Source organism: Clarias gariepinus, chromosome 19 (assembly GCF_024256425.1).
Source record: "Clarias gariepinus isolate MV-2021 ecotype Netherlands chromosome 19, CGAR_prim_01v2, whole genome shotgun sequence".
Taxonomy (NCBI): Eukaryota; Metazoa; Chordata; class Actinopteri; order Siluriformes; family Clariidae; genus Clarias; species Clarias gariepinus.
This window is the reverse complement of record NC_071118.1, coordinates 4,378,990-4,406,552: the sequence shown is the minus strand read 5'-3', so window position 1 is coordinate 4,406,552 and position 27,563 is coordinate 4,378,990. Positions and strand designations below refer to the sequence as shown.

Here is a 27,563-nt window from a genome sequence, read left to right as displayed (position 1 = left end):
ATTAACATTTTAAAAATGCCTTTAGTGTGTGTTTGTACTTGAGCGCTGCGATGATGTACCCAGGGTGTACCACGGCTTGTGCATTAAGTTCCTGTAAGTTTCCATTGCCAAGAATGTCTTAAATACAACCATTCATGCAGTAACCACTTTTTCCCGAGCCGTGAGTCACGGAGGCAGGAATACATGCTGGATGGGATGCGACTCCATTGCAGGGCATCCCTTACTCACGCACACACAAACACACACACAGACAGACACACACACCTGATGCATTTTTTTTAAAGAGCTGTAATGCTACCTAATGAATAGTTTGAACAGCAATGAATTTAAAAAATGCATAATAATGAGCCACTCCTTACTATGGTTTCAAAGAAGGAAGAAATTTCACATTCAAAGTAAAGCTCATCAAAATTCAATCCTTTGTAAAACAAAGCTTTTTAGGAGGTTGAGGGCACGGTGGAAGCTTGCTAGCATTGGGATTTGAACCAACAACCTTCTGATCGGCAACCCGGAGGCTTCCCTGTTGAGCCACCAATGCCAAATAACCCTTATAGGGTGGTGAATGTAATCATAAGGTTACAACAATATAGGGGTTAGAACAGGGGACACCAATCTAAGGACATCCATCTGGGCGGCAAAACCTTCAACAAACAAAATGAATGGGTGATAAAATTCATGCATCGAGATCAACAAGGGTGTGAGTCTCGTTTGCTCGAAATCTGGTGTGGTTGTCAACAAAACTAAAAACAGACGCTTTGAAGAAACTTACCCTCAGCAGTCCGAGGTAAGGGCGGAGAAATGAAATGAGCTCAGAGCCCAGTACGTGCAATCTACACCCAACAACGAGCACATGAGCGCCCACTGAGGATACAGCAGACAAAGCGCAGAGTGGTTAATGTGTTGAAAGAGATGAAGTCATTTTTACACTTTTTCCTTCATCAAATGTTAGTCATACATTGTCGCTGGTTACATTTCAGTCATTTGTACCAAAGCAACCTAAAGGACGGAATTAAGCAACGTTAAAATCGAATCCATCTAGTCTGGGAAAAAGCACAGATTCATGATTTTAGAGATATATACCATATGTAAATTGTCCAGAATTGTTTTAGTTGAAGACCCCTTGGCTAGGATCTAGGTTGTAGAGGAGTCTGAGTGATGCAGCATGTCAATGGTTTCAATTACAGAAGTCACACAACAAAGCAAAGTCTATATTTAAAGTGGCCACATTAAGATCTCAAGTGGAATTCTTGGTGGAATCAAAACCAATTTCTTTTTCTGTAGACGCGTGGGTCAAGTACTGACACATCACTGTGCATGACTGATCAGCTCTTAAACTGTTGAAAAGAAAAAATGTTCAAAGGGGAGGTTTGGTGTAGCGCCCTTAAATAATAATAAACATATTAAGAAGTATTACATTTCTACAGAGCTGTCATGGGAACACTGGGAATACGCCCTGGATATGGCACCATTCCATCGCAGGACACTGTTCGCACATGTACAGTATTTACTCACACCTAGGGGCAATTCATCTTAACCAGCGTACTAATTGGCTTTTGGAACACAACTAGAGATGGTTAGAAGGATACAGCACCGAGACGATGTGACTCAGAAATGGGAAATCTTAAATCTAAAGTATACAAAGACATCCAAGTAGAGCTTTGTGGCAAGTTTCAGGACGAACCATAAGTGGGTCTGATAATCATGTGTCCATGTTTTATCTTGGTGGAAAGGCAACACTGGGAATGGAAGCACGAGGATGGAGAAATCACTTCAAGTCTAAAACCGGTCCATCGTAGCGCAACATTTAGCGTAGCCAATCCAGATGTGTGCATGTTACTGGAATTGAACTCGAATTAAACTGTACACCATAACGGAAATCTGCATTTGTTAATCTTGGGACTGAACTAGAAACCCTGGGACTGTTAGACGGTAACGCTACCTGTCCAACCTTATGACTAAGTATGGGCGTAAAGATGCAACTGAATTTACCGTACTTAAGAGGAATTCTGGTATGTAATTCCTGTGAAGGTATTACAGCGGTTATCTCACTTTCATCTTTTTTGTTAGCTGAAAAGAATGGGCTTAAAAGGCTATTTTTCTAGGGAAAAGGTGTGATTCACAACAATCACACCTTTATAATGATAGTAAATTACTAATATGATTACAATAGCCTTGTTAGTTCATTGGAATTAATGAGGTCACACATTTTTAGCTGGTTAGGGTTTTTGTTATTAACAAAAAAAAAAAAAAAGAATGGAAACCAGAATTGCTCTTTGCAATTATACAGTATTAAGAGTATTTTTTTTTTTTTGGTGAGAAGCTTCCTTGCAGGCTCCCTAAGGCCCACAGTGCAAGGGTCATTTGTAAAGCTGTTTTCGATTTTATATAATTTGCCATGGTAAGCCCTAGCGTGCTCAACTTTGCTCCGGTGACAAATAAATTTTTTTTCAGATGATTAATTCCGAAGCTAGTAACTCATTAATTTAAATTAATCTATTCTCTAGAAAGTGCACTTCATTTCCAATCAGCTCACTCATCAGGAGGCGTCCATTCATGCAATTCATCACCAACCCGTTTTTTCGCTTCTGTCAAGGGCACTTATTCTCAGATTCTCATTAATGCAAAAAAAAAGATTTTTTCCTCTGATAACAAGCACACACATGCACAATCTAATAACTATAATCATATGAGGAAATAAAAGAAATGAGGAAGTAAAAAAAAAGTGTTTTTGGAACGTACAAATAAAAACAGCTAAGCTTGGAGTTCTTGCCCCGGCATGGAACGAGGAAATAAATCTGCTCCAAGAGATATTTAGTGATTTATGGACCGTGTGGACGGTCCGATGAGGTCAACTGTCGCCGTGCTTACTTTCTCCTGAAGTCAGGAAATGCAGAATTGTGATGGATGTCAGAGGAAGCCGTCTTGCCAAAATGTGGGCGACGGTTTGTGTTTTCACCCAAATTCCCTAGAGAGAGGTAGCGTCTGGCTGAAACGGTGCTCCCCTGGAACTTAGACTCAGGAGTGTGGGGATGATTTTTAGAAAGAATGGAAAATATAAATGTTTTAACGTTCATGCAACACTTTTAATTATTAAAATGTGCACAGGATGGAGCGTTAAAAAGTCTAATAGGTTCTTCTGTCCTGCTCCTGTTTTACTCTTCGAGTGTTCTTCAAAGGTTCTTCGGATAAATTGTTTATATATCGTTGTGATTGTCCGGCTTTTTATTTGAGATCAGGAGAAACTCTTTTTTAGGAATTGTTTGTGGTGGAAATCCTGAAAACTATAAGAACAAGTAAGTCAGAGCAAAGTTAATGGTTTACTGAAACTTCTGCAGAAGGACCAGTCTCAGACAACAGTTGCAGCATGGAGAAAGGTGATTTCTTCTCTCAGCCGTTGCCATTTTATACACAAACCTCTCTGCCAGCATGATCTATGCCCCGTACATGGTGTTCTCACATATAAGGAGTTGATTTCCCTATCTGTCCAGGAACAGATGTCTTCACCTTATCATTCAGTCGCGACTGCAATCAGTTTGTTTCTATTCTATCTTGGGCCTTGTCCTTCTACAGTCCAACAGACAAGTTTTAAAGCTTCTGCAATCTACATGGCACAATTAATACTCTATTAAAAATGTGATTTTTTTTTTCAGAGCGATTAAAGCTTTAAGGTTTTAGAAAATACCGCAGAACAATAATGTTTGGATTCCTGAACCAGATCCTGTTGGTTTATGGTTCTTTAAGCAGTTTAGCTTCACTGAATTAGATCTGATTTTAAGAAAGTATAACCTCAACCTGATCATTATTCCAAACAGGCATACTTTCTTGAGAATTCCTCACTTCCTTTAACCCAGATCACGAAAAGATGTAACAAGAGACGGTCTCCATGTAGAAGAAATCTTCCTAATGATCATGCAGGCAAAAAATAATACTGCAAAGAAGAAGAATGCCCTAAAATGTCGGAATAAAATTACTAGAACCCTACAACCAAGAAATCTCAATTCCTTGAGAATCAATGTTCTTAACAAGATGTGGCCTCTTAGAGAACAAATTGCAACGGGAACTTCTTGTTATCTTGGGAAATGCTATACTAATTCTATGTGGATTATTATTATTTTTTAATAAGGTAGCACCCCAAACCAACCGAAGAATCACTGAGGAACGAGACATGCTCTCTTCAGTACTTTGAAATGATTTCCAGCTTGTCCCTCTGGGGGAAACCCTTACAATAGTCAAAAATGGTTCCAGGTAGTGGAGGACAACTTCAGGAAGTGGAGAACCCCTAATTTTCCAAAGCACAGTCGAAGAAGGTTTTTTTTTCTTCAACACACATCCAGTGTGGTGCTCAGCCCGTGATCTCATGCTCTCTATCACAATCACTCGCACACAGCAGAACCCCTGGCAAGCCCCGCTCATGGGTGGACCACCAGGCTCTCGATTAACTCCAGACGTGCCGCTGGGAGGCCGCCAGATGCAGGAAATGACCTACAGTGTGTCACAGGGTGCAACTCCAGCGTCATGGAGAGTGAGAGAGAGCAGAGAGAGTGAGAGAGAGAGTGAGAGAGAGCCCGAGGGGTGGCGAAAGGGGGAAGGACTTCCAGGAAAACCTGTTTACCATGGCAGCCTCAGACACGAGTTGGACTGCCAACGACACCGCACATGAGCAGAAGAAACACAACAGGGCTTGTGTGAGAACTCGCACATATAGGCTCAAGAAGACAGCTTACAGTACCGAGCTGTCTCCTATTCAAGGTACTAGATTCAAATAAAAATGAGACGTCTTCAAAACAGGGTCCAGGAAGAGGAGTTTTATTTCTTTTTTTTCTTTATTAAAAGAAAACGGTAGATTATAAATATTTTAAACCTTACTAATAAATAAATCCAACATGATAATAGAAAGTCTAGACTGAAACTGTACACATTTTAATATTCGCATCATTTTTTATTTTAAAGCTATTAACAACTTCCTGGCTACAAAACATTCACAAACTCCTACTCTAACGTCCTCAGTTATGATCTCATGTATGGACTGTGTAATAGGGTGTAGCGTTACACCTCTCAGAGACAATAGCTCCTCCTTGTGGCAGCTTGTGTGTATGACTACTATTACCACTACTAGCCCTGATCACCAAGACCATCTTTCTCTCTTCATGAGTGTCATGTGTAGGTCGATCAGAATGAAAAGAATTAGCCACAACAACGTGGCTTCCAGCTCACGCGTGAATGACGACACCGGAGGCTGAACTCGTCTTCGGGGCGGTTTTATTTACAGATCAAACTTCCTGAAGTGTAACAGAAATTTTACACAAAATTAAAACATCTCAAATATACAAACGCGACGGCGATAACATCAACGACTTTAAAATTAATACTCGGCTGAAGAAAAGGCGTGGATCGTGTGTCACGTTACGATCGCAAAAACTAGTCTAAATGTACTTGGTATTTCTTTGAGATGATGTATTTATGAGAACCACAGCAGCATGACGATGATGAGGATGATGATGATGTTACAATAAGAGAAAACTAGGCGTCTACCAACAACAGCAACAACGCACTGCTGAACTGTAGAACATCCACATCCAATGATTACATGAAGCAAGTACAGTATGAATTGAATTAAAGAGGTATATCAAAGGTACATTGCCTTGTCTTCTCTTTTTTTTTGGAAAGAGATGAAAACACACAGACAAGCATGATGGCCTGCGCATATTAACAAGAAGGAAAAAAAAGCGCTAAAGCACAAGGAGGCAATCTGGAGGAGGGGGCACAGGAAAAAAAAAAAAAAAAAAAAACACACATGGCACCTCATTACCTCATTACACAGCCTTAATCCGAGGCTTAACATTTAAAACAAGACGCAAGAGGAAGCCGTCATTATGAATCACTGCTGTGCTTAAGCATGGAGGGGAAGAAAAAAAAAAATCTAATTAAGCAGGGTAGTCCAGCTACGTCTTGCGACTGCGCACTGAGGAAATACGAGGCTGCGTCTGGGACGGGTTCTCAAAAACCCGACGGTGTCAGAACGTTCATGTCGCGCGGTTTGAGCTTGTGGGGCCGCGTCACCTGCTTCTTGGGATCCACCATGGGAATATCCATCTTGGGCGGAGCTTTAAAGGTGATGGGGTCCTCGGCCAGCCGAGTGGCCTGAGCCTTCATTACCTCCATGGGAGTCGGCTTCTGGGCGCCTTTATAGGACGCCAGCGCGAAGCCCCCTGTCAGACACAGAGAGTAACGGGTTAGAACATCTGGAACATTCATTAGCAAAGGTCCAGTGGTGCAGAGGGGGGGAAAAAAAAAATGGGGCTAAGCGTCGGGATAGGGCTTTGTAAAAATAAACCTCAATCTGCGTGTTGTGATCAGTGAACATAACCCGAGCCGGGATTATTTTATTTATGTTATTATATTTTATTTTAATTCTACCTAAACGAATCACAGAGTACAAAACTGAGAACTTTTCTTTAATCACTGAACTACTTAAAAAAAAAAAAAATCTTTAAACTCCTAATAAAACGGCTTAACAGCTGTGATTTCTTTCTGAACTGGAAACTGGAAATGTGTTGTAACAGATTTCAGAGCTGCCTTCAATTCCTGTCAGAAACATCATAATTATGAGCTAAGCGCTTTCGAACTCCACCATGTCAGAAACTCTGGAACTTTTTTTTTTTTTTTTTTGCATTTTTCCGGGTTATAAGAATGCTCATGTTAAAATAAACAACCCACCCGAATCAAAACATGCTTAACTTGTTCGCTTTGAGGATTTGCTAAATATAGAGAACAATGAAAAGTTGATAGAAGTGAGAGCTTTAATCGAGAGCTGACAAAACAGGTAACAAACTGCTACCGCTGAGTAATGGCGTTCCTGGAAATCAGTTCTCTGGACATCATTATGAGCAGAGTCATGGGAATAGTGTGGTGGTCATGGTAAAATGTCGGGTTTAAGCCTGAATACTAAGTATATAAAAACTGGGTTTAACTCGGGAGGATTCACGTTACTTGGTACCGTAGAGGATTACAGCGGAGTGCGTGTACACTGAGAGCGCTGACCTACTGCGGGTATTCGGTGACGGCTCAGCAGTAACGCTCTGTACAGGAAACCGAAAAGATCAGATTGTGGTTTTACTGCCAGACAGCCGTCGCTGGACTTTTCACCGTGAGCGGCCCAGCTTGCAGAGCACAATGCCCGAATTGTATTCTGCCTCATGTGCAAGCTGTACTGGATAAGGCTTCTGCCAAGTCATAAACATAAATATTCCAAAGAATGTCAATCCGTGGACATTTTGGGAAATGCTGCTGTGAGCTTTATCCTATAGATCTGATCTTGGTACTGTATCATGGAGCGAGATGGGTCATAATTTTTAAAATACTGACATCATGAAACGCATTTTTTGTAGTTTATTATTCTCTCAAATTATAAAAAAATCCAAACATTGCCTAACAGACACTAATATATCTGGCTATTCTCTTTTAAATCAGTCTCTCTGGAGTTCATGCATAACACAAGAACCTTAATTTCTGGTGCGAGTGATATTTCTAAGCTTTGTGCCACATTAGCTATAAATCACAGAAACCTACAACCAGGATGTAACTCTAGAAAGTCCCCAAACTGGCTATGCAGGAAGATGTAAGAAGAAAAATCATGCAAAATCAGAACAAAGTGATCAAAAGCATAAAGAATGGATAATAATAATAATAAAAATTCCATTCTGTATCATTTTTTAATACTCCAAGTAGAACCATGTTTAACTGCATCAGCAGCTGCGAGTCTTCTGGCATACTGTACGTTTCGATCAGCTTCGCACATCTGGATCGGGACATTTCGTCCGGCAGAAACCCCTCGAGCTCTGTCACACCACATGTAGACTGTTGTTGAAGAACGATTCCAAGTTCTTGCCACAAGTTGTATGTTGTTGTTTATGTTTTTTCTTCTTCCCAAACAGTTTCTTGTATACTGGAATAGATTTTCTTCTGTCTCGATCTGTTTTGCTCTCAACCCTGACCAGTAAAGAGGTTAATGATTAATCGTTAAGAATTTAATCGATTCAAAGCCTATTAGGTTTGTAGTGGTATCCTTGACAACGCAGTTTTCCTCACTACCCAAACTACGTATGTGTTTGTGCTGATAACGTAGAGTCAGGAGTCAGATCTTGGGTCTGTGGAGTTTGCATGCTCTCCTTAGGGTTTCCTCCGGGTTCTCCGGTTTCCTCCCACAATCCAAAGACATGCAGATTAGAATAAAATGCAGCCTGTACTTTTGGTGGCCCAACCCCCTTTTCATGGGACTGAGATCACGTGACCCGTGACCTCGTTGTAATTTTCTCTAAAACAGCCATCATGACGGACATGGAGCAAACTCTCAAAAAGAAGAACGGCCGCAAGCTTTTTATGAAATCTGCCAAGTAAAACGTTGACGTGTTTGGGTTTCCGACATCTTGTTTGTTTTGACACCTTGGTCACATGTCCGCTGCATTTCCATCGTCTGTGTCGATCTTCAATTGCTGTGTGTTTAGACTGATGATAAAATCTACAAACAATTTCTACTGAACTGGGATATTTATAAACCGTGATACTTGTAGAATCGCAATACTAATTGTATCGGCTAATTTATATCGTATCGGATGATCCCTTCTACTCTTACTGAAATCACCAAAAAGGCGTTTTTGTTCATGGATACCCCTCGAGTTCTGTGAGTTCTCCGAATGCATCATGTGCTGGGAGATTTTTACCTGCTGTGCCGTGGTCTATTCCCGGGTCAGTCATGGACTTGTGGACCTGTTGCCGCGGTCCAAACATGCCCCAGCGCTCCATGGCTCCCTCACCGGATCCCAAATCCATACTGGAGCTAGAACTGGAGCTGAGCTCTGAGCCTGTGAGGGACGTCACCGAGCCCTGATTGCTGAACCAGCCCCTGAAACACACACACACTCGAATAAATATCCTCCTCGAAAACGCCACCGTTGTCCGATCATAACTCTAATGTGCTCATACCGACTGCATACTGTACCTGCGCGTCTGTTTTGGGGACGACTGCGGAGTTCCTGATGGTGTCGACTGAGCCGAGGACGACTGCTTCTCCTCTTTATGGTCGGCGCTGTGCATGTGCAACTTCTACAAGGAATCAGAAATGAAATGAACTTTAATTACAATAGAGAACAGAACGAAGTACGCTGTTTACAAATGTCTTAATTCTGACCTGCATCGACTGAGCCATGCGGTGGTAGTGGCTCTCGTCAGCAGCCAGGCCCTTGTGGGGTTTGTAGCCTGCGTCGGTGAGTCCGGCTTTCTTCTCAAAGCTCTGCATGCTCTCCTGGGTCTGCTCTGGATACGACACGGGAACAAAAATTCTCCTTCAATATTCTACAACAAGAACAAACCAGGCAGCAAAAACAAAGAAACAAACAAAAAAAGGAACACTCAGAGGTCTTACTAATGATCAGGGAGCTCATGAGCACTGAAGACGCTTTGGCCTTCACCACCACCGGAGGTTCACGGGGCTCAGGTGCAGACGTGTTCTTTATAGTGTTTTCTGATTCCTCCTCCTGAAATCAAGCAAAAGAAATGCACAAGGTGTACAACACAACACAACTTCATCATGACTTAATCAGATGCTTAAATTCAAGGTGTCATTGTGGTTTTTTTTTTGTTTTTTTTTTTTGCTGCAGTTACTAAATATTGAGGAAACAAAAGATTATGAAAAAATGCCTGTGGTTAATTGGCTTAAACTCACACCCAAAATATGATCCATTCTTTAATCAAGGTACACTTAATCTCTGAAGATAATAGTGTTGCAAAATCTGCAAAATCCCCACATCTATAATTAGACGCCGATTCCATGCTAGGTTTTGCTGATGTATGCCAAGAAGCCACAGCTGATCCGTGGCTGGACTTTCGAACATCCACATCTGAACAAAAACGAGCGCCGAATCAAGAATCTTGGTTCTCACAAATCCCACAAAACCTCACTGAACTGAGGAAGAGAATTCATGAACAATGAAGAAAGAGAAGACGACGATGACCTAGAACACTGGAGGAGTTGGTGCGATTCTCCTAACAGGATAGGATATGTCAAGAAAATAATTTTACTGTGCTGTAAAGCTGTTTCTTTTTCTTTAGAATATAGGTGTACTGATAATTATAACCAATAACAAACATAATTTTAAATGTTAGATTTTTTTCACCTCCTCCCCGAATTGTTTCAATTCCCCTCATGTTTTTTCGTTAACAAGGGTGCTTTTATTTCTGCACAAGACTATTTCTTATAACCAAAAGCTTATTAGATAAGACAAGACCAAAGAGGACAGGTACAAAGGTCACCGCGACATAAGAGGAAATGCATGATATTTTGATTACTCACGACTAAACGATATGAAAAACGCACGCGTCGTCTTTTCTTATTTGACACGGTATGGTTGTCGTGGTTACGTTTCCTGACGTCTTCAAAATAATTGTTTTCTATAACACTACGTCTTGTTCTGCATGTTTTTAGCTGAATAGGAACAGAAACGTTTATCAGGTTGCATTAGTCATGTATACTCAAGAAGAACGCACGTTCAAGTCAAACTGGGACTTGTGATGTGATTCAACAGGAGATTTTGCAATACGGTGTTGAGACTTCACTCTTCACAGTAAGACATTTGAACATTGGTGCAAACGTTTTAAAGAACGTCCGTGAACAATGAGCGAGTGTGAGTGGGAGGCCGAGGTTTTGGACCTAAAAGAAGGCAATAAAACCTTTCTATTTTGATTAAAAACAAAACAAAACACTGGGATAGGTGTATTAGTGTAGCAGAGAAATAAAGTCCCAGTTTGACTTGAACGCCCCTCGCTTGTGACTAAAATGACAGGAGCACCTCAGCCAGTCGGGAGAACTTTCTCTCGGGGATGACGGGCCTCCTCCACAGGTTGGTGATGTTGATGTCGGAGGGTGGAGGTGACATGGGCCGCTCCAGGTTGTCGTCGTAGTTCAGGGCTCGGCGGGTCATCCCCGTGGGGATAGACATGCCCCCCAGGAGGCCCTCGCTCACCCCAGAGCCTGCCTCCAGGGCTGCAACGACATCACAGCCACAGAGTAAAGTACAGCTGACTGAGTAAACAATAAACCTGGACGAGTGATATCTTTGGTCTGCTCTTAGATAACACCACCTTAGGGAATCAACACGGGGGTAATTCTGTCGTTTTTCTCCATTCATCTACACTGAATTAGGTGTTTAACTTCCTGCTTGACAACATTTTTATCCGAGAGGCACTTGAGCTCATCTGATCACGTTTTCCCAGATCACTACATTGGTTTGCTAAAGGGATCTCTAGTGTAGCTTGATGCGTCTCATTCTTTCTCAAAATACTGCGAGTTTGTGTGGAGACAGCGAACTCGTAACCAAGAATTGACTTAAATAAAAATGATCCCCCTGGATCCAGACTGCTGCTCACAACTCACTACTGAACATAAACTAAACACTCAGGACTGCACTATTCATAAATGTTGCACATACTGTATATTGTATAAAATGGCCAACCTCTTTCCACTCTCAATAACAAGCTGCACACATGTATATAACCTTCTCAACTGCAATATCACAACCCTGGTATACAATACTGTATGTTCCTTCATCTACAACCATTGCTCTCATTGTACATAACCTGTATCTGTGTATATTTACATATGCATATTATTTTATCATGCCATATAAAATCTTTCTTCAGTGTATATAACCCTTTCTGTGTACAGTTTTTATACACAAATTATTTATCATGGTTTACAATGTCCCTCATTGCATACATCCGAATCATTGCACTCATTGTACAAAACTCTCTGTTATACTGTTCACATGCAGAGTCTTTATTATGGTATACAATACTTCCCCAATTACACCCACTTATAATTTATTTGCACTTATTGTACAGTATTTTTTTTGCAGAGTATTTTTAAGGGATTCCTGTTTGCAAAAAACTGTATAGGTGACTCAGTGGTAAGTGTCTCGACTGCGTATACTGTATACTGATTATATTTGCTAATTATTTATCATGGTATACAATACCTTTCTTATTGCACCACCTACAATCACAATCATATTCTCAGTCCCTGAACTATTTGCATTAGTACAACATGCTTTTTTTTTTTTTTTTTTTAAAGGCCACAAAATCACTCTGGATAATAAGATTTAAAATCTGAAGCTAATCATGTCTTTGAATTTTACAGCAACTAATACTGTACGTCTACAACCCAGGAACAGAGCTGAAGGAATTTGCTGGAACAAAATGAAAGCAAAAATTAATCCCCTCTTACCTGGAATGTCTCCAGGTCTGGACACCATGACCACTTAGGACGGAGTCTGTGTTCAGCAGAAATATGGAAACGGGGACGAACTGGCAGTCTGACTCCCACCGGTCTCTTGTTAAAAAAACGAAAACAAACATCAGACTACATGTCAAAATGGCTGATGCACCATGCACAGTCAATCAGATTCTAAACCAAGACAACCGACTTTAGGTCATCACTAATCAGCTGAATGATCACTACAAACACTCACGGACAATTCAAATGTCCTTCACTGCTCGTAGACTAAATCAGCACAGCTCCTGACATGAGTCAAAACACAGTTTCATTATTCATTCAAACTGTACATAATTCATTCTGAAAGGCTGATTGTGTGCAAATCAATACAAAGCACGACAGAACGAAGCCTACAGTAATGCAGGGGTTCTCTAAAAGCCATTCTTCAGAAAAGTAAAACTGACTGCCGTGAATCGTATTATTAATATTCACCACATTCAAAATCCAAAACCAGATGAGAACCCACATATTTTCCTTTCATTTACATTAAAAAAATAATGATTTACCACAATTTATACATCAATTATAAATCCCCTATTCCGTTTGTTTATATACATGATCTATCATCTTATGCAAAAGTTTAGGCATCCCCTAATAAGTGATTTTTTTTTATTAAACAGATGGTCAATACTCAGTCTTTCTTGAAAATGGAAAAAAAATGCACAATATTTTCAGCAAACATTGATGCATAGTTACTTCTCATGCTATAAATTTTACAAAAATTAAAAAAATAAAAACATTACTATGGCAATGTGCAAAAGTTTGGGCGCCCTAAGAGCTCCAGAGTCTCAGATTCTTTTTACAAGGTTGCACCCGTTAATCAGCTCGTTAGATCTGATGCATGGCAACAGCTGTCATTAGTAAATGCCAATACTTTGACTCTTCAAACCTTGTGTACACACTTGCTGACACTTAACAACCATGGGTCCCTCTATGCAGTCTGTGTAAGACTCTGAAAATGAAAGTTACTGATGTCCACAATGCAGGAGAAGGCTACAAGAAGATAGCAAAGCATTGTCAGTTTTCAGTTTCCACAGTGAGAAATGTAATTAAGAGACGCAGGTCAGGGGAACTGTGGAGGTCAAGACGAGATCTGGAAGACCAAGAAAACTCTTAGAGACAACTGCTCATATACTGGTCAGAAAGACAAATTAAAACCCCCATTTGACTGCAAAAAACCTGTAGGAAGATTTAGCAGACTCAGGAGTGGTGGTGCACCGTCCCACAAGACCTTCATGAAAGAGTCAGCAGAAGAAAACCTTACCTGCGTCCCTATCATAAAATCCAATGTCAGAAGTATGCAACAGAACATCTACAGAAGTCTGATGCGTTTTGGAAACAAGTGCTGTGGACTGATGAAGTTAAAATAGACCTCTTTGACCGCAATCAACAAAGGCATGTTTGAAGAAAAAAAAAGAAGCAGCATTTCATGAAAAAAAAAAAAAAACACCTTGCTAATTATTAAGCATGGTGGTGGATCTATCATGCTTTACGGTTGTGTTGCAGCCAGTGGCGCAAGAAACATTGCAGGTGGAGGGAAGAATGGATTCCACTAAATAACAGCAAATTCTGGAAGCAAACATCACACCATCTGTAAAAAAAAGCTGAAGCTGAAAAGAGGATGACTTCTACAACAGGACAATGATCCTAAACATACTCGACTATGGAATACCTAAAGAGACGCAAGCTGAAGGTTTTGGAACGGCCATCACAGTCCCCTGATTTAAACATTTTTTACCTTAGTTCAATTTATTACATAAAAAGTAACTATGCATCAATGTTTGGTGAAAATATTGTGCATTTTTTCAATTTGCAAGAGAGACTGTGTGTTAACACCTTTAAAAAAAAAAAATCTATAAAAAAATCTATTATTTATCAAGGGGTGCCTAAACTTTTGCATAAGACTGTACATAGCATAAAATATAAATTTTCTTTAGCTTATTCTTTTTTTATATATGTTCGCATTTGAGGTGGTAAAATGATGCAGATCCTCTATAATCCTACATTTGGCACTCAACTCTAATTGGATGAGCAAATTATTTCCACCATTTTACACTCTACATTGCCAAAAGTATTCGTTTACCTGCATTTATATGCATATGAACTTGAGTAACATCCAATTATTAATCCACAGATTTTATATATGATGTTGGCCCCGCCCCCTTTGTAGCTATAACAGCTTCAACCCATCTGTGAAGGCTTTCCACAAGGTTTAGGAGTGTGTTTATGGGACTTTCCCCATGGAATCCAGGTCTTGATGGACCTTGCTTTGTGCACTGGTGTTGGAACTGGTGTGGGGTTGTTTTTCAGGAGTTGGGCTGATGCTTAATGCTTCAGTGTACCAAGACATTTTGGAGGCATTAGTTTCATGCTCCCAACTTTATGGGAACAGTTTGAAGACGGCCCCTTTCTGTTCCAACATGACGGCGCACCAGTGCACAAAGCAAGGTCCATAAAGACATGGATGAGTGAGTTTGGTGTGGAAGAACTTGACTGGCCTGTACAGAGTCCTGACCTCAACCTGATAGAAAACCTTTTGGGATGAATTAGAGCAGGGACTGCGAGACTGGCCTGCTCGACCAACATAAGTGTCTGCCCTCACAAATGCACTTCGGGAAGAACGGTCAGAAATTCCCATAAACACACTCCTAAACCTTGTGGAAAGCCTTCCTGAGAAGCGCTGAACCTGTTATAGCTGTAAAGGGGCGGGGCTAACATCATACTAAATCCTATGGATTAAGAGTCGGATGTTACTCAAGTTCATATGCATGTGAAGGCAGGAGAGCGAATACTTTTGCCAATATAGTGTATGTTTAGAATCATAACGAAACCTGGGATTTTTATACAATCGTGATACTGAAACAATACAAAATAGAATCGGCACCTTTGTATAGTATTTGATATTTGATAACGCTGTATCGCGAGGGCTCTGGTGTTACTGGAGATGGTAATATATAGTAATGATGTTCAACTACGAGTTAATCTGGAACCCTAGTTTATAGTATCAAACTTTCCACCGATATACAGACCACATGTTTGAGAGTTTTACAGGTTTGATTTCATCTCAGTACATTTTTTACGATAAAAAAAAGCCTCAGTGATAGATTTCTGCTTTGATAATGATAATTTTTTTCAAACGCTGTAAAAAAAAAGAGAAGTTGGAACGTAATAGTCCCACATTCCCAGACGCCACATTGCCCTAAAATAAAAAATAAGACACAAGCACTGTGTACATGGATAAAAAGTCCTTTATTATGAATCACCCCTCTCCAGCTTACCAGTAAGTCTTTACTAACCTTGAAAAGTTTCCTAAAACTGCAGGATGAGCATTACCTTAACAGCTGTTTAAAAAAAACCTAATGTACAACCTGTACAATTTTATGGTTCAGTACTGGAATTACACTGCTGAAACAGGTGCTGATGCAATAGCGATTAACAGTAAATGTACACCTGCTGGGAACACACCTGACTGAGGAGTAAATGACAGGTAACAGGGGACATATGTTTTCCTTTATAGTGACATCATCATATGCTGTATAGCTCTTAATAGGAAGGAAGCCAACTGGGACAAGCATAAGCAGAAACGGCTGTGTTTATGAACTGCTGAAATGTTTCCCTATCTCTGTGAAAGGCGTCCAGGAACGTGCAGCTCATTAAAAACTTGCACTGAGATTAGTGTGTGTGTGTGTGTGTGTGTGTGTGTGTGTATTTACCAGGGCAGGAGGTTGAGGCCTGAGGCAGTACTGCTATAGGGCTGGATCCGATTGAGCCACACAAGCGGAAGGTTGCACGCTAAGCATTGTGGGATACGCAGGGAGAGAGAACTGTAAAAGAGACAGGGCATTAAAACTACTAAATCTTCTATCGTTTAATGTTTAAAATAAATCTTTATCCTACAAATCTACTACTAAAAATTATGAAAATTGCATTTTTGTACACAGATCTGGAACAACCTGTCCGATCTCACGTGAGATCTGCATGTTTCTCGGTTTTACGCCTTTCTCTAATTACAGCTGCACCCTTAAGTACAGTGATTGCAGATCTGTTTGTCACTACCACACACACAATTATTAAAGTGAAATGTGATGCGACGGTACAGTAATCCGCTTCAAACACAGATTTGAGTTCTGTTTCCCAGCTACGCAGATGGATGGATTAACAGACAACAGAATGTTAGTAAATTCTTTTAACGCAGTGTGGCGGCTCCTTTGCTTTTGGCTTATTCACTGTAATAAATGCAAAAAACTGGGATTGTCAAACTGTAGAAGCAAGTGGGCAGGATGGTCACCCAAGATTAATTATAATTAATGATAATTGGTTAACTCTATTTAGATTGGCTAGAGTTCATGAAAGAGTGGGTGTGATTAGTGGGACTGGCGGGACAATTGATGTGATTGATCAAACCTTTCGTGGGAGTTTGGTTAAAATGTATGTGAGGGCGGGCGGGATTTATCAAACGTCATGTGGGCTTGATTGAATTTCATGTGGAAAGGGTGAAATCAATCAAAATCCATGCTGGCGTTGGTGGGCTTGATGAAATTTCATGCAGGGGTTGGTGGGCTTGATGAAATTTCATGCAGGGGTTGGTGGGCTTGATGAAATTTCATGCAGGGGTTGGTGGGCTTGATGAAATTTCATGCAGGGGTTGGTGGGCTTGATCAAACTTCATGCAGGGGTTGGTGGGCTTGATCAAACTTCATGCAGGGGTTGGTGGGCTTGATCAAACTTCATGCAGGGGTTGGTGGGCTTGATCAAACTTCATGCAGGGGTTGGTGGGCTTGATCAAACTTCATGCAGGGGTTGGTGGGCTTGATCAAACTTCATGCAGGGGTTGGTGGGCTTGATCAAACTTCATGCAGGGGTTGGTGGGCTTGATCAAACTTCATGCAGGGGTTGGTGGGCTTGATCAAACTTCATGCAGGGGTTTGTGGGCTTGATCAAATTTCATGCAGGGGTTTGTGGGCTTGATCAAACTTCATGCAGGGGTTTGTGGGCTTGATCAAACTTCATGCAGGGGTTTGTGGGCTTGATCAAACTTCATGCTGAAATTGGTGGGCTTGATCAAACTTCATGCTGAAATTGGTGAAATCAATCAAACGTCTTTGCAGTAGAGAATGGGATTGAACAAATTACATGCAGGAGAAGCTGAGATCAATCAAACGTCCCGCAGGAGATGGGTGAGCTTGATCAAACGTCCTGCAGGAGAAGGGTGGGCTTGATCAAACGTCCTGCAGGAGAAGGGTGGGCTTGATCAAAGTCCATGCAGGAGATGGGTGGGCTTGATCAAACGTCCTGCAGGAGAAGGGTGGGCTTGATCAAAGTCCATGCAGGAGATGGGTGGGCTTGATCAAACGTCCTGCAGGAGATGGGTGGGCTTGATCAAACGTCCTGCAGGAGATGGGTGGGCTTGATCAAACGTCCTGCAGGAGATGGGTGGGCTTGATCAAACGTCCTGCAGGAGAAGCTGAGATTGATCAAACTTTATGGAGGAGAGAATGGAATCAAGAAAACTTTGTCCAGGAATGATCAAATTTCATGCAGAAGTTGGTGGGATTGATCAAACGTTGTTCTGGTGTAGTCGGCCTTGGTGTGTGAGTAGGCAGGAAGTGATGCACAGTGACGAATCGTTCAAAACAACCAATTAAAATGTGTAAGCAGTGAATTTATTACAAAACAAGTCATTAAGCAATGTAAAGTCACACTGACTGATAATAAATACCCCCCCCCCACACACACACCAGTTTAACAGCACAATAAACACATGGAATGCCCTCTAAATAACCTTCATGAGCTCAGGGTTTAATGAAGACGCGTTACATTAGTTTATTAAATATTAGATATGATAGTTTTAGAGATTCTGTCTGTGCTAAAGAGCTTTAATGAAGCCTGCTAGCTAATGCTAAGAGGATGACGTCATGTTATTAGCAGACAAAGCTCTCACCGTACTCAAATGACCCTAGAACAAATCCAAATCTAATCATAATACAAACAATGACTGAAATACGAACTAATTTGTTATGAATAGAGTTAATTCGGAATTAAACCCCGAATAAACGTTTTGTTTAGAACCCAAACGATAAAACACACAGCTCTAATTTACCTGGCCCGGTGTTTCAGCGGCAGCTTACACTCGCTTCGAGAGCTAACAATTCATAACATGTAGCGAACAGACACTAAACCGAGCTGTTACACCGCTAAAGACAGATATTCCCCAGATTACTGCTGTTTCTCTCCGCCATCACTTCCCGTTAGATTGAAAACACAAACCGGGATGGAGCGGTTCCTCAAATATCGCGAGATCTCGCGAGAATTCATGTAGATGAGCAGGCTGTAGTACTGCAACCTGCCACAAGAGGCAGTAGATGAACGTTGCATGCACCCCCGCTGTGCTGTACGAAGTAAACGTGTACAGTTCTGTGAAAAAGTTTTTGCCCCGTCCAGATTTATATACCTTTTTTTTTGGCATATTTGTCACCCTGAACTTCAATCTGATCCCTCACTCATTTATCGTCTATACCCTTTTTAGGGAACACCTACATGACATTTTTAAAAATATTATATATATATTAAATAAATTTGTTTTTTTTTTTACATTTTATATTTTTCATTTATAATATTCATAATGCTTTTTTCTATTACAACTTTTGTAAATTATAAATTCATACACTTACTCCACATAAAAAAAAAACATTCCAATTGCCGGTAAATCTTTTTATCTTCCTCTCTCGCCTAACTTTGATTCAACAGGTCAGATTTAACTCAGCTTTACAAAAAATAGTGCTAATCACAGATCATTCATAATTTAACAAGGGGATTGTATTGCTGTACTTTTCCACATAGGGTCAGGTGGGTTCGCAGAGCTTTTTTTTTCTTTTAATACATGAAATCATAATTTAAAACTGCATTCTGTATTTACTCAGGTTATCTTTGTGTAATATTAAAATTTATTTGATGATCTCAATCATGTAACTGTGACAAATATGCAAAATGTTAACAGGAAAGCAGCTACAATGCAAAATAAATAAGTACAGAATGCTGTAAGCAGATGTACAGCAGTAAAGCAGTTTACACCTTATTTTTTTATTACTTATTACATTATTTTACTTATTGATTATGCATTATTTCTATCTATCTATCTCTATATATACACTACCGTTCAAAAGTTTTAGAACACTTTCTAACTTCAAGATGGTTCCTGATTTTTATTTCTGTCTACATTGTAAAGGAATGCTGAAGGCGTCCAAAAATATGCATAAATCTCCTTTGAACAGTTAATGGTGAGATGTGTCTACTACTTCTGCTGTGTAAAGACTTCATAACGCCTCTAATCTGAGGAGCTGTTAATTGGTCATTTTTCAGGCTGATAACTCTAAATGAACTTCTCGTCTGGGGCAGAGGTAGGTTTTGGTCTCGCCCTCCTGGGACGGTCTTCATGAGAGCCAGTTTCATTATGGTGCTTCATGGATTTTGCTAATGCACTTGACAATACTGTTCTTGCAGGAACTATTACAGAAAGGCTGACCTCTGTGTCTTAAAATAACAATTAATTGTTGTTTTTCTTGTTGTTACGTAATTACTGTACCTAATCCCATATGTGTTATTTTATCATTTTGAAATCCCCAGTACTGTTGTAGAAAATAAATCATTAAACAAAAACAAAGAAATTTGCAAGTGTTCTAAAACCTTCAAACAGTATATATATATATATATATATATATATATATATATATATATATATATATATATATATATATATATATATAATTGATATGCTCTGATATGCTCTTGATCCAGATCACGTTTTCAGTCATTAGTGTGCCCGGGTTCGATTCCCAGCCAAATGCCCAAACCAGCCACCAGATGCAAGATGTGCCCCAGAGGTGATGGCCCCAAGCCCTGATATGATGATGAGAGGAAGGATGTTGTGCTCAGTATAGTGTTTTAGATCTTCATTGTATCTCAGTTAAACCTGCTCATGTATAAAATATATACATTTATTATATCACATATGGAAAATGTACATTTGTCTGTAAGAGGTTACTTGTTGGTGAAAATGCCTGTGTTTAGTCAGCTACCAGCCTCCTGCTTCCAGCTTCCAAACACAGGGCGAGCTGATCAGGCTGATAAGTGAGTGCATTTTGTATATACAGTAAAGCATATTTAAAAGAACAATTGTTGACCAAAATGACTTACAGACAGGATTGTGTATAACATGGTTAATAAATCACCCTTAGATCTTCTTTGCCAGCTGGTAAGTACTGGTAAATGAAAAAAAGTTGCTAGAAGTCACCAGATGAATAATTCTTTTTCCTATACCACTTATTCTGTACAGGGCCGTGGGAGGCCTGCAGCCTATCCCTGGAGACTTCAAGCACGAGACGGGGTACATACTGGACAGCGTGCCAATCCATCGCCAGGCGCACACGCTCATATACTCACACACTCTGGTCAATTAGCTTAAACCGCATGTCTTTGGACTGTGGGAGGAAACCAGAGCTACGCACACAGACCCGAAGGCAGCATGCGAACCCTCGACCCTGAATGTGCGTAATGGTGTGGCGCCGTCGTGTCTCCTAGATGGAAATAATTTCTTTACTAATGCAACTAATGCTTCATTATATATTTACAAGTTATTTTTATGGAGATAACACAGTAAAAAGCAACACAACAAGAGCAAAGCAATAAGAGGCTGACAGATACTTCCAGGCAAAGAAAGTCCTTACCAGTATTTACCAGTTCAGCGTGTTTTTCTTTTAAAGCTCATCAGACCAAGCTGGTTATTTGTGCAGGGTTAAACCGCCTTAATCCACTAAGTTGTTTAGAATCACTCAGATTGTGAGACAGGAATTGACCCTGATGCCATGTGACTCCACTGGGGGGCACCATGCACACACACACACACACACAGTTTCACATGCTCATTTACACAAAGCCAATTCATGTGTATTTAGAGGGGTTAAAGGGGTCTGTCAACGTGCCATCCAGTACATCAGGTGAAGGATGGATACTCCCCACCCTGGAGATATGTCTGTCGTTTCACTGGCATGTACTTGTCAATGCCACAAGTAAGGTTGCCAGGTCGATGCCCGATTAAATCGGAGCACTTAAGGGTGAAGGACCTTGCTCAAGGGTCCAACAGTGGCAGCCCGGCGATGTCAGGGCTCGAACCAGAGACCGTCTGGTTGAACTGTTGAACTGTTTGCCAACTGCTTTTTTTAAAAAGAGGAAGAAACAAAAGAGCCCCAAAAAAACCCCATACAGATACTGTACTGTATATACACAATATGAACAGCTCACAGCAGACAGTAACCTGACCTCGGGATCGACTTGCTGTAGTCTTTCACTGATGCATGATTTCTGACTCAGCAACAACGAATAGCTTTGATTTTATGATGATTTTCTGCAATCTTTCAAATGACTCGCTCTACACTAATGTATAAGAAAATAAACCTATTTAATAAAAAATAAATAAATGCACCAGACTAAAAACACATAAATCACAGAGACTTTTTTATTTAAAAACTTGAAAAATGAACACAATTTCAAAGACGTACAAATAACAAGTAATATTTTACTTTGAACCATTGAGTTATTCTTTTATTCAAAGGAGTGGCATTCATAATAGTCATCATAATAATAATTTATAGCATTTCGAATGCATAAATAGAAAATCATTTACAAAATACATGCAACAATTTCTTCTACGGTTCATAATTTAACATTTAAATTACCTCTAAACACCAGAATGCCAAATGTGTTTTTATTTATTATAATTTTTCTTTCCCCCAAGGGTCTGTGAGTAAGAACAGTCGTATAAGGATAACAGTACAGCGCTTCATTGGCTTTTCGAGACATAAATGCTTCTGATTTAAAAAGGACTGGGGTGTGATTTAAAGGTGGACAAACTTTTTGATTAATTCTGCTTTGCTATTTTTGTCCCCTACAGTATGTATTTTAGTGAGTTCAAACACATGATCAGGGGCCTTGTAGATTCTTGGGGGGAATTAATGAAATAATAACGAATAAACAAGTGATCATGATCATGACTTCAAAATAAATGTGGACCGACTTGAATAAAATCGACAAAGCTTGACATATGACACTTACAGATGTTTAAAAACATCTGTCTAGGCGGCACACGGCAGCAAGTTGTGATCCCACACGCTTTGGGCGAGTGATAAATCAAATTATAACCCCTTAAAAATTTTTTTTGCATGTTTGCCAAGCCAGCTAGGCAAAACGGGATCTCTTTGGGAATACCATAATTCAGAATCATATTCACCAGCAGATTGTTTTTCTGATGATATGTACGGGTTCGTTCAGGGCAAACCTGTTGCTGTGCTTCAGAACAAATTAATTGTCTTAAATCTCTCTCTGAAAGATCTTGTGATGTCCTTGTCCGTCTACATCCTGACAATCTGCTTTGCCATACTGTAGCTGCCATGTATGACGCGCACAAACAGGAGTCTACTAATGCAAATAAATCCCATAATAAACACACAGTGATATCTGTTTGTGCATTAGAGATAAGAAACTCGCTCCCTGGTATAATGACCACACACTCCTTTTAAAATAAACCACTCAGAAATTAGATTGCAAACGGCGTCAAACTAAATTGCTAGTATTCCAAATAGCATGGAAGGAGAGCATCCTGAACTATAAAAAAAAGCTCTCAGTGATGCTAGATGATTATATCTCTCCACTCTTATTGAAAATAACAAAAATAATCCTAGACTTTTATTTAATACCGTAACTGAATTAACTAGAAACAAGACCACTGCAGAAATCTCCACAACAACAACTTTTTCAATAACAAAATCATAAATATTAGGCAAAAAATTCAGGCTTTGAAACCAGACAATTTAAGTGATACAGATGATAAATTAATCACACCACATCAGAACCTAGAATACTTTACTCCCCTTGAAGAGAGTGAACTAATTTCACTCATCTCTTCTTTAAAATCATTAACCTGTGTATTAGATCCTATACCGACACATTTTCTTAAACAGATAGTTCCAGCAATAACAGAACCCCTGTTGAAAATAAGTAACTTTTCACTCAGCAGTGGGTATGTTCCCAAATCCTTTAAATTAACAGTTATTAAACCGCTAATTAAGAAACCTGATCTTGACCCCTGTCAGCTGTTCAATTACAGGTGGATATCAAACCTCCCCTTTATCTCTAAGATTCGGGAAAAGATAGTAGCAGAGCTACAACTGTATGCTCATATCTACATAGAAATGGCATAAACAAGCTGCATCAGTCAGGTTTAAGGCCTCATCACAGCACAGAGACAGCACTCGTTAAAGTAGTAAATTACCTCTTATTGCCCTCTGATCAGTTTTGCATTACTATCCGTGTGTTACTCGACCTCAGTACAGCTTTTGACACTATTGATCATAGTATTCATTTTCACAGATTATAAAATGTAGTAGTATGTAGTAGGAATTAAAGGGAATGGCCCTCTCGTGGCTCAGATCCTATTTGACTGATTGTTATCAGTAGATAACAATCAAATTGTTGATTTAAATGGTGACCATTCTCGACGTTCTAATGTGGAGTTTGGTGTTCCACAGGGTTCAGTTTTAGGCCCACTGCTTGTTTCTCGTTACATGCTTCCTTTGGGCAACATCACCTCTATCTTATCCACACTGCATTGGCTCCCTGTGAAGTTTCGCATTGATTTTAAAATACTACTATTGACTTATAAAGCATTTAATGGTCTCGCGTCGCAGTATCTGGGTGAATTGCTTACGATCCGCCACGAGCTGGGGGCAGAGCTTTTTCTTACAAAGCCTCAAAGTTATGGAATAGTCTTCCAAATAGTGTTCGGGACTCAGACACAGTCTCAGTGTTTAAGTCCAGGTTAAAAACCTATTTATTTAGCCAAGCATTTTTGTAAATAGATTTGCCTTAGGTAAAGGAGCAGATCTGGGGGACTCGTGGAGTATTATGGTGAACTGGTATGTTTAGATGCTGTCTTCCCCACTCTCATTGATTACTCAGGTTTGTTGATAGTGAAGTGATTGGTCGTGTTAGGACGGCCTTTCTTTACTTACGCTGTCATAGTTAGTCCTGTCGGAGTCCCTGCTTGCACTCTGCACTAAATATACATTCACATTATACATTGTTTGACTGTGACCATACCTAACTGCCATCTCTCTCCTCTCCTCTCTTTCCCTCTACCCGTCTCGCTGTCGAGCTATACATGTCGCTCCTGAGCTGCCAGTGCTGTCTGACTCGTTCTGGTGTTCTGCTTCTGGTTGGAGATCTCATTGCATGGATGCCCTGTGTGGTCTTGGATGCGTGTGGTGACTGGGGATGGTTCCACTTTTCCACGAAGACAGTCCTGTCCTCGGCTAATGCAGACAGTTGTTCTCTGAGGATTTATTACTTCAGTCGCTCGATAGTTCAGGACTGGAGTTTCCTACATTCTACCTGAGCTTCCAATAACAAACTGAACTCAATTTTAACTTAAACACATGTCCTGTTATACTGAACTTCCAGTCTCACACACTATGATGCAGATCAATCACTGCTATGCGTTATCACCCAGATGAGGATGGGTTCCCTGTTGAGTCCGGTTTCTCTCAAGGTTTCCTCCTATTGCCATCTCAGGGAGCTTTTCCTCGCCACTGTCGCCGTCGTCCTCGGCTTGCTCATCAGGTACAATCTTATCATTTTGATTCATACACGTTCCCATCTCATACAAACTTAAATAGTTCTTTTGATTGTGTAAAGCTGCTTTGCGACAATGACAATTGTTAAAAGCGCTATACAAATAAAATTGAATTGAATTGAATCATTGTCCTGACATCAGATCATTTTCTACAATCTAAAATATAAATACCGAGCAATCTATTTTAGTACTGTATTTTTTATGTATTTTTTTTTTTTAATCACTAAACAATGTTAAAGTCTTCCAACAACCAATACAGTAATTGATCACAACTGGACATGACTGGACTGACACTGACCAGTTTAATCACTGACATTTAGCGTAACTCTACACTATGGTGTGGCATTAACACGTCACCATCTATAGGGTCACTTTTTGCTTAGTTTACACCTAAAAATGGTTAGGAATAGAAACCTGAAAACCGGGAAGTCACATCTTTTTTCTAGTTGTGATATTTGTGATGTTGATTAATGTTTTTTTTTTAGACAGCGACTGGAGACACAGCTTGCAGGACAAGCGTTACGGAGCAGCGTTACTTCTCGGCGATGGCGGGGAGCATGCAGGCACGGATACGGGCTTCCCTCCATGCGCTCCGGCACTCCGAGATCCAGTGCGACACGATTGTTTGCTTGTCCATGCTGCGACTGCTTTTCGCCCTCCAACCAGAAGGGGCGCCATCGACCTTGGCACTATCTAGCTTCTTCCTGCTGAGCGGCGAGCGCTGTGGCACAACAGGAGACGGGACAGACTCTGGTAGATGCAAATTAGGACAACTTTTGTTCTGGATATCAAGCCCAGGACAGGGCACGCTGCGTGCTCTGCGAAGCGGAACGCTGCCCCTTCTGGTGGAGGAAGAGAAAGTCTCTGCTTCTCTGTAGCCGTAGAGATACTCCAGCGGGTCAGCAGAGGTTGGGCAGTCCTGCTCGGAGCCTTGGGCTTGATCTGGCGCTGAGGACGATGGCCCCGGTGATTCCACCTTGGGTGACTGGGTCGTGGAGGCGTCAACGGGGCAGGTTAGGGGCTGGACAAGCTGGCGCAGACGATGCGGACGCATGCACGGCTTCGGAGAGTCCAGTCTGCCGATGGACAGGATGTCACGGTCTGGCTCGTGTAAGGGAAAAGTAGGCCGGGCCAGCTGGCAGATGGAGTGGAAGTAGTCCTGCGCACTGCTGTGCTGGCTGTTGGTCTGGTTCAGGTCGTGCACGAGCTCCTCCGAACCCTCACGGATGGTCGGGAGGCCCCGCTTAGCCAGAAGTCTAGACCTGGGCCGCATGGCTGCGTAAACAAACATGGCTTTGTTATTGTCTGCTCATCTATATTTATATATGTATATACATCATATATACACTTTCATATCCTTTATACAATTATGTCAACATGTACACTGTACATACTGTACATCCTTTTAAGATTCTTCATTCATTCAAGTAATAATCGACTGCGTATTAGACCATTCATTTCTTATTTTTTCTTTCTTTTCTTAATCTTGCCGGTTCGCCGCTGTAACTGCAAATAATCGATGCACATAACATGAGACATCAGTTACGGGAAAATGTGCAAGCCCAGTCTCCATGGTAACTCCTCTTCCCGTTACATATCAGATTTCATTTCGACTGGAGAGCGCAGACATGCACACAGCACACATATACACGTACACACACATACACGCACACAATTAAACACACCACAGACACATCGTCTTTAAATATATTCTCAATATCTCTGCATACGCTCAAAGACTTCCAGCTTGCCCTTGCCTTTTCAGCATTCGAGCGAACGAACAAAGTAAATAACCCATCGCCCCCTCCATCTCCCCCTCCCAACCCCTTTCTCTCCTTATGTTTACCACCTAATTCTGGCAATCGCTTTCTAAGCTCCGAAAAACCAGAGGGCTTAAAAAAAAGACACAAAGGAAGAATTCCTTTTTTTCCCCTTCCTCCTAACTCCTCCTCACAATGCACACCTGGTAGCCAAGCAGCGGTGGCCGAAATTGCATTGGGAGTGCATTGAACTTCTGCGCATATTATTCCATATCACATCAGATAAGAATGGATCTAAATCCTTCCATCATTCACGTTGCTTCCCTCCTTCTTGAATATTTAAGAGCCGGAGCTAAACACCGACCCGGTGGAGGATGAGGAATACCGAGACGATAAGGATGCTCCCACCTCACCTACGTCTGTGGTACCTGCGAGTCTCAAGAACGTGTCTCCTCTTCTCTCCTTGTTCTTCACAGCTGCCACTTCTCCCTGCCACAGCCCAGCACTCAACTGCTGCTCCACGAGGAAAAACAATGCTTTCCCCCGCCTCGCTCTCCTTCTCTTTCTTCCCTACGTATGCACTCTCCCGGACTCCCTCTCCCTCTCCCCCTTTCTGTCTACACTCTTTCTCTTGCTCGCTCTCTCACTCAGTCACCTACTCACTCACTCACTCTCTCGCTCCCTCCACCCTCCTTTAGCTCGGGCTAAAAATAGCACCACCGGTTCATTCCCGTCTCCGTAGCCGCGCACAATCATTTGCAAAATGGATTCGGCTGATGCGAGGAGAGGTTGACGG

General features: G+C 40.9%; 2 protein-coding genes across 3 annotated transcripts; both read right to left on the bottom strand.

The window, feature by feature from the left end:
• Window positions 1-5,242: 5,242 nt before the first annotated feature.
• Window positions 5,243-18,599, bottom strand: kiaa1191 (KIAA1191 ortholog). Its single transcript, XM_053479112.1, has 9 exons — window positions 18,426-18,599; window positions 16,039-16,149; window positions 12,278-12,382; window positions 10,845-11,038; window positions 9,422-9,533; window positions 9,188-9,312; window positions 8,999-9,102; window positions 8,721-8,902; window positions 5,243-6,209 (listed from the first exon to the last, which is right to left on the bottom strand). Exons 3-9 carry the CDS (start codon window positions 12,303-12,305, stop codon window positions 5,998-6,000), a joined length of 957 nt encoding a protein of 318 aa, XP_053335087.1. The 5' UTR covers window positions 12,306-12,382; window positions 16,039-16,149; window positions 18,426-18,599; the 3' UTR covers window positions 5,243-5,997.
• Window positions 18,600-23,770: 5,171 nt separating this feature from the next.
• On the bottom strand, window positions 23,771-27,347 carry si:dkeyp-72g9.4 (uncharacterized). Of its 2 annotated transcripts, none has more exons than XM_053477989.1 (2): window positions 27,181-27,347; window positions 23,771-26,282 (listed from the first exon to the last, which is right to left on the bottom strand). In XM_053477989.1, the coding sequence occupies exon 2, from the start codon at window positions 26,278-26,280 to the stop codon at window positions 25,540-25,542; it is 741 nt and encodes a 246-aa protein (XP_053333964.1). In that variant the 5' UTR covers window positions 26,281-26,282; window positions 27,181-27,347; the 3' UTR covers window positions 23,771-25,539. The 2 variants fall into 2 exon arrangements, with proteins under 2 accessions (XP_053333964.1, XP_053333965.1); XM_053477990.1 differs by having other exon boundaries at window positions 27,196-27,347.
• Between the last annotated feature and the right edge of the window lie 216 nt (window positions 27,348-27,563).

What these genes read in the sequence shown, in the direction of transcription:
- kiaa1191 (XM_053479112.1), bottom strand. Translation starts at nt 12,305, where the DNA reads ATGGTGTCCAGACCTGGAGACATTCCAG. An exon ending in CAGACCTGGAGACATTCCAG is followed by an intron (nt 11,039 to 12,277) that starts GTAAGAGGGGAT and finishes ATGTCGTTGCAG; the next exon opens with CCCTGGAGGCAGGCTCTGGG. An exon ending in CATGAGCTCCCTGATCATTA is followed by an intron (nt 9,313 to 9,421) that starts GTAAGACCTCTG and finishes TGTCGTATCCAG; the next exon opens with AGCAGACCCAGGAGAGCATG.
- si:dkeyp-72g9.4 (XM_053477989.1), bottom strand. Translation starts at nt 26,280, where the DNA reads ATGCGGCCCAGGTCTAGACTTCTGGCTAAGCGGGGCCTCCCGACCATC.